Below are 16,939 nucleotides of genomic sequence, written 5' to 3' on the forward strand. Positions count from 1 at the left end.
CTCCTTACAGACCAGTAATTAGATAAATTATCTGCCTGTATTACATTTTGGCATAAATGTGGCAAAAAAATCACATTTAATAATTTTTAGTTTAAAAGAAACACAATCAATGCCTTTATTATATAGCACCTTTAATGTAGGAAAACATTGATTTTAAGGAATGGAATATTCCATCGTCAGGGAAACAACATTCAAGCAACTAGAGAAAATAAGGGAGTTATTTTTTTATTCATTGGATGTGAGAGCCACAGTCTAGGCCAGCATTTATTGTCCATCCCAAACAAGGGCAATTGAACAGTCAACCATATTGCTGTGGGTCTGGAGTTACAAGTAGGTCAGACCAGGTAAGGATGGCAGATTTCCTTCCCTAAAGGACATTAGTGAACCAGATGGGTTTTTACAACAATCGGCAATAGTTTCATGGTCATCATTAGACTTTTAATTCCAGATTTTTATCTGCCGTGGTGGGAGTCGAACCCGGGACCCCAGAGCATTACCCTGGGTCTCTGGATTGCTAGTCCAGCGACAATACCACTACACCATCACCTCCCCCTCATCCACCTCAATTTGAGAATACTGCACAGGACCACCACTCTGAAGACTTCGAGAGCAGCTAAAGCTGTAACTACAGCCCAGGTTTCTCACCTCAACCCTTCCTATCATACTGGCTACAAATCCTGCAACGAGTAACTCACCTCCGACCTCCCCAAAGCCTGTCCACCATCAACAAGGCACAAGTCAGGTGTGTGATGGAATACTCTCCACTTGCCTAGATGAATGCAGCTCCAACAGCACTCAAGAAGCTCAAAGCAATCCAGGATAAAGCAGCCTGCTTGGTTGGTACCCCATCCACCACCTTCAACATTCACTCTCTCCACCATTAACACACAGTGACAGCAGTGTGTACCTTTTACAAGATGTGCTGCAGTAACTCACCAAAGCTCCTTTCAACAGCACCTTCCAAACCTGTGACCTCCACTATTGAGTAGGATAAGGGCAGCAGATAGATGGGAACACCACCAACTGCAAGTTCCCCTCCAAGCCACACACCATCCTGACTTGGAACTATATTGCTGTTCCGTCACTGTCGCTGGGTCAAAATCCTGGAACTCCCTCCTTAACAGCACTGGGTGTACCGACACCTCATGGACTGCAGTGATTCAAGAAGGCAGCTCACCCCACCCTCTCAAGGGCAATTAGTGATGGGGAATAAATGCTGGCCTAGCCAGCGATACCCACATCCCATGAAAGAATCAAATAAAACACCTCAAGTCACCAAGATAGAGGGTAGTACATGTCCACCTTTGCTGTAATGATAGTAAATTTTTGACAGGGTAGTAATGCTGTCTATACTTGCTGGTGCTCCTGACCAAAGAAAATTTCCTGAAATCAAAGCAGTTATCATAATTTGGCTGGGAACTAAGATTAGTGACACACCATTGGCTCACTTGCAAAAGGTGGGTGGAAAAGAAGGGAATTGCCTTGAGGCTGCCATACCTCAGCATGGCCAAGGATATCAACTGAAGAATAAAGGCAGTTTTTATTAAAAAAAATTAATTTAAAAAAAATTTATGTTTCAATTTAATGCCTCTCTTGCAACCGATAGAAATGCATCAGCATCTCTTGCGCCGAAGCCTTGCGAAGACACAAATCACGGGCATTACTTTGTTTACTGTGTTGCATGTTTCCATCATTTGCATCTCATTATAATACACCCACCCACATCACCCACTCACATATTACACACCCTGCATCACTTCTTAAAATGAATTGCAGAAGTGATGTTTTTAGTGGGGGATGACCCATCAGGGCCCAATTAACCATCTGAATTTCCTTTCTAGCTCATTAAAGTTACATCACCGTAGCCACAGTGAATGCTGGAAGGCGCAGAAAATGTTATAATTGCATGTGAGGATTGTGTGACAACGGTTAAATAGCAACATCAAGAATACAAGAAATGTTGACATAGTTTACCAAGCTTATTTGCTGCATTTAATAGTATATAAAATGCCACATCCCTTCATCAGCTGAGAGATTTGACCAGTCAGAGATCCCTCAAATCTTCTGCTATGATAGCTGGATAAAACTGTTGGATGTAGATAAGTGCAGCTTAGTTTACTTATCTCTCCTCATTTGTTAACACACTATTAATTTTGATCACTTCAGCACCCAAACTCTTCTGGTAAATCTAACAGCATTTTTAAACTGAACAAGAAATCGTATGCTTGTGAGATATCCCTGTGAATTATGTTTTCAGTTTCTAGAACGTTTTGGCTCACGTACAGCACTTTCATCCTCTGGCTCCTAATATCATCACCACATCAAAGAACTATACAAGTATCATTGATGCCATCTTACAGCCATCATGCAGATCAAATGACACGTGACCCATTGTTTGGGCAGATGACGACAGACTTTCCAAGGTGGGCGGAAGAAGAGAGAAATTGCCTTGATGCTGCCATAGTGCAGCCCAGGACACCGACTGAAGAATAAACGCAATTATCGCCTGCACAGTGAGCGGAAACATGGGGAAACGTTCACAAAGCAGCCAGAGGAAGTACTTCGGGCACAACCTGAAGTGCAGCCTGCAGTTGTGTGGCATTGATGCCAACAATTGGGAGATATTTGCAGCAGGCTGACAAAGATGTTCAACATGACAAGGAGCAAACAGCTTTGAAATGCAGCACAGCTGACAGCAGCAGGAAAAAAACGGTTGCTGTAGAAACAGCATCAGCGCAATGACAAATAACCAAGTTGTGCTGCAGAAAACCTTGAGCTTCATGAATTGAATTATACAGCTACAAAGAGGTCACAGAAAATGAACAATACTCATCCAGTCAACTTTATTGTTGAAGGGCTAATAACCAGTGTATGCATTTGGAAGGCATGTTTTGTGCCAGGTCAGTTGTAAAATCAATTCAATAAAGTTTGATTTTCATTTATTGTTTGCATTGCTGTTCCTTCAAGTCAACTCGATAACATAATGCAATCATAGATTTAAAATATTACACATTGCTTAAGACTATCTAAAGTAAATTACATCACAGTGGATAATAATTAATCCCAATAGTTATCTCATTCAAGATTTCTGACTAGCAGGCAACAAATAGGATGTGCATAAAATATTACAACAAGAATTGGTAATGTTAAAAGTGCACCTCAAGTGTGACAAGGCACCTGTTTAGTGCCCTACTGAAATGTGGGAAATGCTAGTGTGGCTTTTGTTTCACCAGATCTGCAGTTAATGATTGACTTAACTGATTTAATGGCCAAAGAAAATAAGAGCTGGCATTTCCATAGTGCCTTTCACAACCTCGGGATGTCCCAAAGTGCTTTACAGACAACAAGGTCCATTCAAAGTGTGGTGATTTTTGTAAAGAAACAGCAGGCATTTTCTGCATGGTAAGCTCCCATAAAAGTGAATAAGATAGACGACAACATGGTATAATTTAAGTTTGTTATGGACAAAGAAATAGACAAGTTGCAAAAAAATGTTTTGGAATGGAGGAGAGTGGGTTTTAGTAAAATGAGGCAGAATCTGGCCAAGGTAAACTAGGAACAGCTACTTGTGGGGAAATCTACAGAGGAACAGTGGGGGGTGTTCAAAAAGGAAATGGGGAGGGTACAGACACAACATGTTCCTCTAGGGTGATAGGAAGGAGTAACAAGCCCAGAGAACCATGGATGACCAGAGATATTCAGGATACGATGAGAAGGAAAAGAGAGGCTTTTAGCAGGTACAAGGGAAGCAAATCAGTGGAGGCATTAGTGGAGCACAGAAAGTGCGGGGTGGAGCTTAAGAAAGCCATTAGGAGAGCAAAGAGGGGATATAAGAGAGCTCTGGCTGGTAAAAGTGGGGAAAATCCCAAGATATTCTTTAAGTAAATCAATGGGAAGAGGATAACCAGAGAAAGAGTAGGACCCATAAGGACAATCTATGGGTGGAGCCAGAGAACATCAGTAGAGTGTGGAACGAATACTTCACATCTGTCTTCACTCAAGAGAATAAGGATGAAGGTATCGAACTCAGGGAGAGAGACTGCGAGGTTCTTGAGCAAATTGATATAGGGAGTGACAAGGTATTTGCAGGTGTTGGCAGGCTTAAAAGTGGACAAATCTCCAGGTCCAGATGATTTGTGTCCCAGACTGCTGAGGGAGGCAAGGGAGGAGATCGCAGGGGCTCTGACCCAAATGTTTAATTCCTCTATGACCACGGGGGAGGTGCCAGAGGATTGGAGAACAGCTGATGTGGTTCCGCTATTTAAGAAGGGTTGTAGAGATAAGCCAGGGAACTACAGGCCAGTGAGTCTCACGTCAGTGGTAGGGAAACTATTGGAGAAAATTCTAAAAGACAGAATCTATCTCCACTTGGAGAGGCAAGGTTTGATCAGGGATAGTCAGCATGGCTTTGTCAGAGGGAGGTCATGCCTAACAAATGTGACTGAATGTTTTGAGGAGGTGACCAGGTGTGTAGATGAGGGGAGTGCAGTTGATGTAGTTTATATGGATTTCAGCAAAGCCTTTGACAAGGTCCCACATGGGAGACTTATAAAGAAGGCAAATGCACATGGGATATGGGTTAATTTGATAAGGTGAATTCAAAATTGGCTTAGGTGTAGGAGGCAGAGGGTGATGACAGAAGGATGCTTTAGTGACTGGAAGCCAATGTCCAGTGGTGTACCACAGGGATCTGTGCTGGGTCCCCTATTATTCGTCATTTATATAAACAACATAGAGGACTATGTGGGGGTAAGATTAGTAAGTTTGCAGATGACACAAAGATTGGCCGGGTGGTTAATGTGAGGTTGAGTGTCTTGGGCTACAGGAAGATATAGACGGGATGGTCAAATAGGCAGATAAGTGGCAGATGGAATTTAACCCTGAAAAAAAAGTGTGAGGTGATACACCTTGGAAGGAATAATTTGACAAGGAAGTATTCAATAAAAGGCATGACACTGGGAAGTTCTGAGGAACAAAGGGACCTTGGCATGTGTGTCCATAGATCTCTGAAGGCGGAGGGGCATGTTAGTGGGGTGGTGAAAAAGGCATATGGGACACTTGCCTTTATCAATCGAGGCATGGATTACAAAAGTAGGGAGGTCATGTTGGAGTTATATAGACCCTTGGTGAGGCCACAGCTGGAGTACTGTGTGCAGTTCTAGTCACCACATTATAGGAAGAATGTGATTGCACTGTAGGGGATGCAGAGGAGATTCACCAGGATGTTGCCTGGGATGAAACATTTAAGTTCTGAAGAGAGGTTAGATAGACTTGGGTTGTTTTTGTTGGAGCAGAGAAGACTGAGGGGCGACCTGATCGAGGTGTACAAGATTATGAGGGGCATGGACAGGGTGGAGAGGGAGCAGCTGTTCCCCTTAGTTGGAGGGTCAGTCACAAGGGGACATAAGTTCAAGGTGAGGGGCAGTATGTTTAGGGGGGAGTGAAGAAAAACTTTTTTACCCAGAGGGTGGTGATGGTCTGGAATGCGCTGCCTGGGAGGGTGGTGGAGGCGGGTTGCCTCACATCCTTTAAAAAGTACCTGGATGAGCACTTGGCACGTCATAACATTCAAGGCTCTGGGCCAAGTGCTGGTAAATGGGATTAGGTAGGTGGGGCTGGTGTTTCTCACGTGTTGGTGCAGACTCGATGGGCCGAAGGGCCTCTTCAGCACTGAGAGATTCTGTGATTCTGTGACCAAAGGATCCGTCTTAGTGATATTAGCTGAAGGATAGCTGGATTGTGGGGAGCGAAGCCTTCACTTGCTCCAAATGTGGTCACCAATGCTTGCTCATTATTTGGAAAATAGGGTAAATTAATGTACAGAGAATGGCTAATTTACTTTATACCACATAAAGCACAGGTAATTGAATGATAAAGAAAGCAGCAGTAAACAAATTTACATGGAGAGACTATCACATTGGAGAACAGGCAAAGTACCTGTGAAAATGAATCATTATATTCACCATTGATAACATCATGCAGTGCAAGATTTTCTCTCTCTTTTTAATAACTTCTGAGCTCATCAAGGTTAAGAATACCAGTGTTGAAGAACAGAACATTTTTTCACTCACTGTTAGCATGAAGCACTCCCACTGCATGTATGGCACGATTGAGACACAAGCCTCTACTCTCAGCACGACATTTGCATTAACAAACCAGTCCTCCATGTAGTCTTTGAGGGGAATTGGATGAGCTGTTCCCAACTTGCACAGTTTTACATTCTTAGCCACTAAGCATTGAATTGATACTGGATAAACTCAATATTCCTAAAGAAATCTCTGGAGTGGATTCAAACTAAGGAGATGAAAGAATCATATTCTTACACATTCAGTTCTCTTTGTGATATATAAACACTCTGTATTTATTAGAATATAAGCATCTTGGTTAGAAAAAGCCTTTGTTAACTGTGAGCTCACATACGAACCGATCTGACCACTGACATATCTGGAAAACCATTAGCCAGTATTACTAACTATTTTTAAGTTTGATTCTATGTTACAATATTTGATTCTTTAGATATTTAAAGTTATTCTGCAGTTCAATCCAGGAAATACAGTTTTGTTTATCATTTATGTTGCTCAAATACTTTCAATCTTCACATTTCAGACACCCTCTCAATGTGTCGCAGGCTTTCATTTTCAATAAGAGGCTGGCTATTTGAACAGTTTCAATTTCAAGGTTAGTATATTCAGTATTGCATGTTACTACTTTTTATATCTGTTCCATTTTCTTCAGTAAACAGACACAAAAGAGTGAGCACTGCTCCTTCACTTACAATGTGGAAGACATTTCCAGCTACACAATGGAACACTTCATTAGAGTCACACAGTCATAGGGACACAAACTTAACCCAGCATTTCTCAGTTGAGCAACTAAGTCAACTCTTCAATAAATTGAGAATTATGACTGAATGCCAACATCTGACTAACTTCATTTTAATGTATTTCACTGTGCAGGGTAGGCAAATTTCTAAAATAAAAGACTATATGGAGCTTTTCACAACCAACAGATATCTCAAACTAGCTCTTGACGGCCAGTGAGGTACTTTTGAAATGTAGTCACTGTTGTATTGTAGTCAGTTTTCACACAGCAAGCTCCCACAAACAACAATGTGGTAATGACCAGATAATCTGGTTTTTGTAATGTTGATTGAGGGATAAATATTGAACTAGATATGGTGGCTTTCTCTTGTTGTGTTGCATTTCCTATTTGAAGTGGGGGGCACTACGCTCCTGCCTTTCTTCAAAGCAGTGCCAGGGGATCTTTTATATCCACCTGAGCAGGCAACTGAGGTCTCAGTTTAACATCTCATCCACAACAAGGACAGCACCTCCAACAGAGCAGCACACGCTCAGCACCCCACTGGAATGTCAGCCTTGATTTTTGTGCTCAAGCCCTGGATTGGGACTTGAACCTGGAACCTTGATTATTGTGTGTTACATTTTCTATAAAAGAGTTCATGAATTATGGTCAGCCTTATTGTAACTAAATCAGACTAATCATAGCCTTTGACTGGTAGGAGCAAAAGAACTTTTACACAAATAAACAGACATTTGTTTTCGAACTGAAAATAAAAGTTGCTACCACAACTGAGCCAGGTCTGACACTCAAATAACAAACTATATAAAATAATGGTATTCCTTACACAAGGAACTTGCTGTAAAAAAACTAACAAATATATTATTCACTATACAAGCCTACGAAGGACCTTCGAGAATGTGTTTTAAACATCAAAGGAAAGATTCCTTATATTATTTTAATGTCTGCTTCCAAATTAATCACAGTCCTTATCAATGATTGGGGATAAAGTCCACACTTTTTCTCATCAGTTTGTTTCATTGTGCGAAAATTATCATTTTGTTACAAATCCTTAAAAGGACTGCAGGGGAAAAAGTTCCTGGACATTTGCTGTGTTGTTTCAGAGCAGTGGTGTTCCAGCACACCAAGTTAACAAATGGCAGGATGTAGGTCCCCAATATAATTCCCCACCCTCAATCAGTCGTGGGAGCAGGGGTACCAAGCAAATGTTTCTTTAAGAAGAGGACAGGGAAACTCCACCTCCCAGGTGGAGTTATGCTTAAACATTCTTGCCCACAAATGATGGCCTAAGAGCAAGTTGTCAACCCACCTTCACAGCTGCAAAGTGTGTATGGCACAGGGAGAGGTAAAGAGTAAAATACTTGAATTAGAAAAGAATCTATACTTTTAAACAAATACAAAATACCAGCATTGTCTTGGGTCAGCTGGTAGCATTTTCAACTCTGAGCTAAAAAGTAGTAGGTTCAAGTCCTGCTGCAGATACTTGAGCACAGGATCCAGGCTGACACTCCATTTCAGTCCTGGGGGGAGCGTCACACTGGTGGAGCTGCCATCTTTTGGATGAGACGTTAAAATTAAGTCCTGTGTGTTCTCTCAGCTAGATGTAAAAGATCTCAAATAAGAGCAGGAAAGTTATTCTTGGTGTCCTGGACAATATTTATCCCTGAACCATTGCCTAAAAATATATTGTCTCCCCATCATTACATTGCTTTTATCAGGCCTTGCTGTGCACAAATTATTTGGCACATTTCCATTACAACAGGAACTACACTTGAAAAGTACTTCACTTGTTGCAAAGCATTTTAAGATTTCCAGAAGTTGTGAAAGATACGATGTGAATTTAAGTCTTACTGCTTTTTTCCCCCTTTTTAACATACTGGGATATGTTGCGTTACCTCCCACTATTGCAGTGCAAATGATCAATCTATAGTTGAGGGGATTACAGTGAAATCATGAATCCTTCAGTATGGTTGTGCATTAAACTACATGTGGTACATTACATGCACAAATAACAGCACATAAACCGCAAAGATCAATCGCTAAAAGTATTTATTGAGTGATTTCAAAACTATACACTCATCCTTTACCTTTGCCCACATGGTTCAAGATGACATCTGAATCCCTTGGTAAAATTCCTGACTTGTAATCATTGTCAGGTATCCAAACATCTATGTAACATGTAAGCTAGGAACTTTGCGGAGTAAAAGTTTGCTTCACAACTTTATTTCAATAATTTGTTAGCACATGTACAAGTGTTTCCAACTGTGTCATCACCTGTAATGTCATTTAGTCTGGAAGTACAGAGAAAAATTCACACCTACCTGTACAGGTCTCCTTATAGGTTGGGTTTGGAGTAAATCCACCAGCATATCCAACTTGAGTGGAATAGACACCTTTTTGAACCCAGAATTTTCTCTCAGCACCCCAGAAACAGCCCATGCCTAAATAAAGCAAAAAATAGAGTGGTAGCATAAGTAAACTGAATGGGAACATAATACACACAATCGAATGGATAAATCAAGATCAAAGACAAGTAAAATAGCTTATCAAGACCTTTAAAGAATTGCTGAATTTTAAGTATTTATTTTTTGGTTTTTGCTTATCAAAATGCAGCCACTTGCCTTTTAAAAATCATTATGAATTCCACTTGCATCACTATTACACCAGAATTATGGTCGAAAACTGGGTGATGCAATGGATTAGCACATCATCATTTCATCCCTTGGACCTCAACCTGAATTCAGCCCTAGCAATACGAGACAAACATCGTTCTAACTTGTCTCAGAAGTCTCAGCCCTATAGTTCCTTGAAAATAAAGGCCTGTAGGAGAAAGCTGCTCCCTTTGTGCTACTAATTGCTAATCCCATTTAGAGAAGCTATTTAAGATGGCTGATGTAAGGAAAGGAAATGTCAATTTGGTGTGGTTGGGATGTAAGGTTTTTGAGGTTCTGAAGAGTATATGATGCTTTGCTGTACCCAATCTGGCAGTGCTTGGTCAGGTTGTTACTGAACTCCTAAAGTGGGAGATAAAAACAAAAAAAACTGCGGATGCTGGAAATCCAAAACAAAACAGAATTACCTGGAAAAACTCAGCAGGTCTGGCAGCATCGGCGGAGAAGAAAAGACTTGACGTTTCGAGTCCTCATGCCCCTTGTCGAAGGGTCATGAGGACTCGAAACGTCAACTCTTTTCTTCTCTGCCGATGCTGCCAGACCTGCTGAGTTTTTCCTGAAGTGGGAGCATGTTGCATTTCCAAGCACTGACATCCATTTTCTGGAATAGAAAACTCTGTCTTTTGAAATACTTGAACAGATCAAAATGGGGCAAATGACACGAAACTTACACTTACTTAGGTCCTAACCAGTTAAAAAACAGCAAGAAAACCAATGACGTTATTTTTCAAAACAAAAGCCAAATCATTCTATTGGATATTTTATACAAATAAGAAATGGCAACATAACAGAAAGTTGGACTGAGAAAGTCACCACATCTGGTTCAACCTGTTTAGGCCACTAACACAAAAGAAAATTTTGTGGATGCTGGAAACCGGAAATAAAAACAGGAAATGCTGGAAATGCTCAGCAGGTCCGACAGCCTCAGCGGAGAGAGTAACGGAGTTAACATTTCACGCCTCTCCAAAGATGTTGCTCGGCCTTGAGTGGTTTCAGCATTCTCTGGTTTTATTTCAACCTGTTGTGGTGGGTTTTGCAAAGCGGTGTTAATTTTAATCCTGATTTGAGAGACAATTCCCCCAACTCCCTATTAAATCAAGATCAATCTCTTTTGAATGCTTCAGTGAAGGAGGACACTTGCTCTGCTGTGTGGCAGCTTAATCCAGACCAGTAACAGGCCCAAACTTTCCTCTTACTTAACACCCACTTTCAGACACTCTTGTGGCAGCCAGAAGAGGTAAATAGATCAGGGAGGCATATTGTCAATTCTCAGCTCGTAAAAACCAGGATTAAATTCTTCCTCCAAGGGTTACGTGGGTTGGCAGCTTTGTCTGCTAATTGTAGCCTGCCACACGCAGGTTATATTTAAATTCCCCTTTAAAGTTCTATGGTGCAGTTCCAGCCCCAGTCACCTGGGGCCCACTCAAAATGAACACCTGTATGAAAGTAATGGTGGTGGTTGTTAGGTATAGCAGACAGGTGCTCTGAGAACTGTGTTCGCTGAAACTTATTTCTGCTCTTGCTCAATCTTGCCGTTAGGTACAGCATTAATGTGTGTCACAAGAGAAAATGGTGGCTCCATTGGAGACTTCCCTTTACCTTTGTTTTGGGGAAGAAGGGGCTGAGGGGAACAATAACTTGCATTGGTATAGCACCTACAAGCTAATAACAAAGAGCCAAGGTGCTTCACAGGGGCATTATCAAACAAAATACCACACTGAGGTCAGAGAGAGGAAGAGAGAGAGAGAGAGAGAGGGAGAGAGAGAGAAAGGGGGCGAGAGAGGTAGCGAGAGAGGGGGAGGGCGAGGGTGGGTGGTGAGAGACACCAGGAAACGAGGGTGAGGGCGGGTGGGGAGGGCGCGTGGGAGAGAGTGCGGGGAGGGTGCAAGCAGGAGAGTGCGGGGAGGGTGCAAGGGGGAGATCGCGAGGGGAAGAGCGCAAGGCCCTAACGCTAATCCCAATGTCTGCACATGACGCTTGTCCAGATGTGTTCCGGGCTGGCATTCCTGCTGACATGGGTGGTAAGTTTGACATGGTGGGGTGATTCCGGCGAGCAGGACTTATAAATAGATGCAAATGTATTAAAATGACATTCCTAACACACAGCAGCAGGAAATGCGGCCAATCATTGATGGAGCAGACGATCGCAAACTGGTTTCAGAACGGCGTGAAACCGATTTTGACCTTCTTGCCATCTTGCCGCTTACACTCGCCATGACGCCCAGTGCCAACAGGGACAGAAAATTCCAGCCTACGCCTTGAGCAAAGTTGGACTCGCTGTCAAAATCTGCCTAAGACCATTATGCTGATGTTCCAGTTCTCCATAAGACACACACTAACCATAAATCCAGTGCCTCCAAGCTCCGCACCTATGGCTTTAAGCTATTTGTTGCAGTACACCATGCATTGTATGACATTGCAACCTACTTCTGAGACAAACTGACTGGCTTATCCATTCATTGTGAGTCAAGCGCCAATAATGTCTTCACAGCCAATGTAAAAGTTAGGCACACATTAATTCACTGTGTATAAACCACCTAAGATCAGGTGGTCTCTTTCAGCGTTTGCCCACTGCCACTCATCCTGAAGTCCATGTTGACGATTTCAACAACCACCACGTCACAGGGTCATAATTCTGATGACGAACCAAGTAAACAACTGGTGGTCTGGGCCTCTCTGGCGATCGCTATCTCCTCCAAGCAAACAGGCACCTTCCATTCATATAGATGGAGGAAAGACTACAATCAGACCTTGGTTTTGTCTCCAGGGATGGGGTTGATGGGTCTTCTCTTCATGTATCTCTCACTTCCCACACAACCAACATCGATCAGCCTTATCCATATAGGAATAAAAGGTATCTCTGAACGTGTCCACTGCTGGAACTTCCATAAAGTCTACTAGGATGGATTCATGGCAGAAGTTGAGCAACAGTTTACTAGCCTCAATCCTATCCCTAAGAGCTACAATAAGTTCTACCAGACTATGAAAGGTGCAGACAAAAAAATACATTCAACATGGCTTTCCTAAGTGCTTCACATCTTGCTGGCTACCTGAAACTGACAAACTCCCCCTGAAACTGGCAAACTCCCCCTGAAACTGGCAAACTCCCCCTGAAACTGGCAAACTCCTCCAACAGTATTAAGCTTCTGGGATCCAGATGTTGTCACCGAGCTCTTGGCATCTCTGGATATGGCTCGATGACAAAGGTGGCAAAAGACCGTGGAGGAGGCTCAATTTCAATCACTCAGCTAGAAACCTTGGCACTGCTGCATCTGCTCAACATCAACATTCTGAAGTATCAGCAAAGGCCATTGTTTCAAGGCTGTTCCCCAACTCCAAGGTCATCTCAACTGAGGAAGCTCGCTGTGAAGTTCTGAAGGAATTCTCCAAGTCCATTTCATCATCTCACACATCCTCATTTTCTTTTCCCTACACCAGAACTGACACTGACAAGTCTTTCATTCTATAAAGCACGAAAAGCAGCAGCATCAATAGCATCTATCCTGAAATCCTAAAGCACTTGGGACCTAATAGATGTGACTGGTTGGCTTCTTTATTTACTGGCATCATTCCATCAATCTGGAGAGGGGCTAAAATCATTGCCATCCTCAAGGTGGGGAAACCCGCTGCTGACCCAGCTAGTTATTGGCCCATATACCTCTTACAAACGGAGTGTCTCCTCCTGGACAAGCTCTCTCCACTGTTGGAACCCAAACTCCCCAAGGACAAGTCGGTTCCAGACCTGGTAGGAGCCGTGTTAATCAAGTATTCACACTTACCACCCACAGTCAGGCTGGCTACCAACACACGATCAAGACAGGTGTTGCACGCATCAACGTTTCATAAGCATAGGTCGCTGTCTGGAGACATGGTCTTCTGTTGAAGGCTGCCAGTCTTCTCCAGTGCCAGGCTACAATACAGGATTTCTCTCAGAGACCAGACAAGCTCCATAAAACCCTGAATGATGGACTTCCCCAATGCTCTGTTTCAGCTCCAATCCTCTTCAACATCTACCTGAGTGACTGATCTCCCACCACCTCTAGGAAGTTTGCCTGTGCAGATGATCTGGCCCTTGCTGCCCAGGCAACCAACCTTGAGGATCTTAGCAGCACCCTACCCCAGGACTTAGAAGTAATGGAGCAATAATTCAACCACTGAGCTCTCCACCCAACTATGACCACAAGTCACTCACATAGGAACATAGGAAGTAAGAGCAGGATTAGGCCGTTCAGCCCCTCATGCCTGCTCTGCCATTCAACTAGACCATAGCTGATCTTCTACCTCAAAGCCATTTTCCCACACTTCCCCCATATCCCTTGATATCTTTACTATCCAGAAACCTATCAATCTCTGCCTTAAATATACTCATGACTGAGCCTCCACAGCCCTCTGGGGTAAAGAATGCAACCATCCTCATTTTTAACTCTCCTTCAGTGAAATGGTGAGCGGTAGTCAATTAGCACCTGGGAAGGCCATTTGCATTTTAAGTAACTTCCCAGAGATAGATGGGCATGTCATGTCTATCTCTGTCTGTCCAGAAGCCACAAAAAATGTAACCTCACTTTCCAGAGTCCATTTTGTGAAGGCATACTCATTTCATGCTACATCTAAGAAGTAAAATGTCCAGCTCCCAATAGGCTTTACGGACATATGACGTGATCTTAACATCACGTGGATATGTGATTGAAAGTTCATCTCGGGGTCAAATAGGACAGAAATTGCAAGCAGTCTGGTTCAGCATCAGACAGTTGCCAGGGAGAGGGATGAAGTCGATAGCTTAGGGGCAAAGTTTGGGAAGGATCCTGTTAGGACCTCCATAGAGACCAATACCGTTTAAAAAGAAATTCAAAATTCCAGTTAATAGCGGAAAGCATAACACAACAAGGATGTCACGTTTAAGACTTCTACTGTAACAAAAGACTAAGTAAAAGCACTATTGACTAAACACTATCTTTGTAGGCAACTTATACTTTAAATCACAAAACAGAATATTCCCCTTTTCCTTTTAGCATAACCGAAAATACCCTTCACAAATATTCTTTAAGTATGTCCTTCAAGTATGCATTCAATTCTCCCAGAACCAGTCCAAGGTGATTCTTAGCTGCCTAGGATTTACTTCTGTTCTTTTCCTTTCCCAACCTGGGAACATGTAAAAGCAGAATGTCTTTTACAGTGAGGTTTCTTCCCCAGCAATTCTTCCTGTTGGACAAACTAGGTAAACCTGCAAGCCTCATTTTAGCTCTTCATAAATTCAGCCTTTTCAATCTGACCATGAATTTCCACCTGTATTCCTGTATCGTGAACCATCGTGTCCAACTCCTTATAACTGCAATCCTTCTCCGGCATACTCGCAGACTAACACAGTCTATGAGGTTTCAGGGATACCCCTCTCCTCTCAAAGCCTATCTCCATGGCACCATGAATCACATGGGCCTTATATCCAGACAGGAGTGCTGATTAGATATCCATGAGACCCCAACTCTCTTATCTTGGAAGCAAATGGGCAGTTTAAATGGGCACAACTGTTTACAACCCAACATTCTCAATATTTTTCTGGGGCCTTGGAGACTCTTAGTGTGTTCACTGTTAGCACACAGGCTGCTGCCACTGTCACCAAGTGTAAATACCTTGCAACTTTTTCCCAACAAAACAATCTCAGCCCCCTTTAATCTCTAACAATCAAACCACCCAAGTTTGCTGTCAGGCAGACTTCGGAACAGGTCACATGACCCCCTACATTTTACCTTAAAGAAACAGTCCCTAAAAATAACAATAATTGCTTCATTTTTCCCAATATTTAATTGGAGGAATTTCTACTCATCCATTACTTAGAGACAGTGGAGGAGTCAAGAGAGGGTGTGATGCAGTAAAGCTAGGTGGAAACTGATGTGTTTTTTGATAATGTTGCCCGGGGGCAGCATGTAAATGAAGAATAGGAGGGAGGGGGGGGAGCAAGTATAGAGCTTTGAGGGACACCAGAGATAACGTGAGAAATGGAAGAGAAGCCATTGAGGCTATGATTAGATAGATCAGAATGGAACCAGGCTAGTGTAGTCCCAACCAGCTGGACGACAGTGGATGAGGACAGTGTGATAAACAAAAGCAAAGTCTGCAGACAGGTCTAGAAGGAAAAATAGGGATAGCTTCCCTTTGTCATAGTCACACAGGAAGCCACTTGTGACTCTGATAAGAGGCATTTTGGTACTGCGGTGGTGTAAAAACATGATTGGAGAGGTTGAAAACACAGTTCTAGGAACGACGGGAACAATTTTAGGAGATGACAACATAGTCAAGAATTTTGCAGAAGGGTTGTTGGAGATGGGGCAGTAGTTTGCAAGGACAGTGGGGGTCAAAGGCTGTTTTTTTGAGGATTGGTGATGACAACAGGTTTAAAGGAGGGAGGTACAGAACCTTGAGGGGACAGAACCATTAACAATGTCAACTAACATGGGAGCCAGGAAGGGAAATTGGGTGGTCAGCATTTTAGTGGGAATTGGATCGAGAGAGCAGTAAATGGATCAGCGAGGGCATGAGGGGAGATAGGAGAGATACCAGAGAAGGAGGAGACAAAGTTCAGGGTTAGGGGAGTGGGGAGGGAGGAATTTCGGCCTGCTGGACTAAGGGAAGGGAGGGAAGTGACAGAGACAGCTGATCAATTGGTCTCAATTTCAATGACCAAGAAATCCATGAGCTCCTTGCATCTTTTGTTGGAGGAGGCAGGAGAGAGAGGGGATTAACAAGAACACAAGAATGAGAAGGGGTAGGCTAACTGGCCCCTGGAGCCTGCTCCGCCATTTAATAAGATCACGGCTGATCTGATTGTGTCCTCAACTCCACTTGCCTGTCCAGCCCCCACATCAACTCCCTTATCAAAAATCTATCTGACTCACCCTTGAATATATTCAATGACCCAGCCTCCACTGCTTTCTGGGGAAGAGCATCCCACAGACTAATGACTCAGCGGAAAAAAATTCTCCTCATCTGAGTCTTAAATGGGAGAGTCCTCATTTTTAAACTGGTGTTTTCTAGATCTAAACTCCCCGACAAGGAGTAACACTTCTCAGCATCCACCCTGTCAGGTCCCCTCAGGATCGTGTATGTTTCAATATGTTTCACCTGCCATTCTTCTAAATTCCAATGGGTATAGGACCAACCTGCTCAACCTCTCCTAAACCCTTCAGCCCAGAAATCAGTCAGGTGAACCTTCATTGAACTGCTTCTAATGCTATTATATCCTTTCTCAAGTAAGGGGACCAAAACTGTGCCCAGTTCTTTAGATGCAGTTTACCAAGGCCCTGCACAACTGCAGCCACACCTCCCTAATTCTGTGTTCCACTCCCCTTGCAATAAACACCAACAATCCATTTGCCTTCCTAATCACTTGCTGTACCTGCACACTAACTGTTAGTGATTCATGTACCAGGACACCCAGATCCCTCTACCTCCAA

General features: G+C 42.9%; 1 protein-coding gene across 4 annotated transcripts in view; it reads right to left on the reverse strand.

The window, feature by feature from the left end:
- msra (methionine sulfoxide reductase A) overlaps nt 1-16,939 on the reverse strand; it is a 475,363-nt gene that overhangs the window by 240,254 nt on the left and 218,170 nt on the right. For all 4 annotated transcript variants that reach the window (XM_041188603.1, XM_041188606.1, XM_041188604.1 and 1 more), the window contains exon 3: nt 9,141-9,260. In XM_041188603.1, coding sequence (XP_041044537.1) covers nt 9,141-9,260 — 120 coding nt within the window. The remainder of the gene's footprint in view (nt 1-9,140; nt 9,261-16,939) is intronic.

This window comes from Carcharodon carcharias, chromosome 5 (assembly GCF_017639515.1).
Source record: "Carcharodon carcharias isolate sCarCar2 chromosome 5, sCarCar2.pri, whole genome shotgun sequence".
Taxonomy (NCBI): domain Eukaryota; kingdom Metazoa; phylum Chordata; class Chondrichthyes; order Lamniformes; family Lamnidae; genus Carcharodon; species Carcharodon carcharias.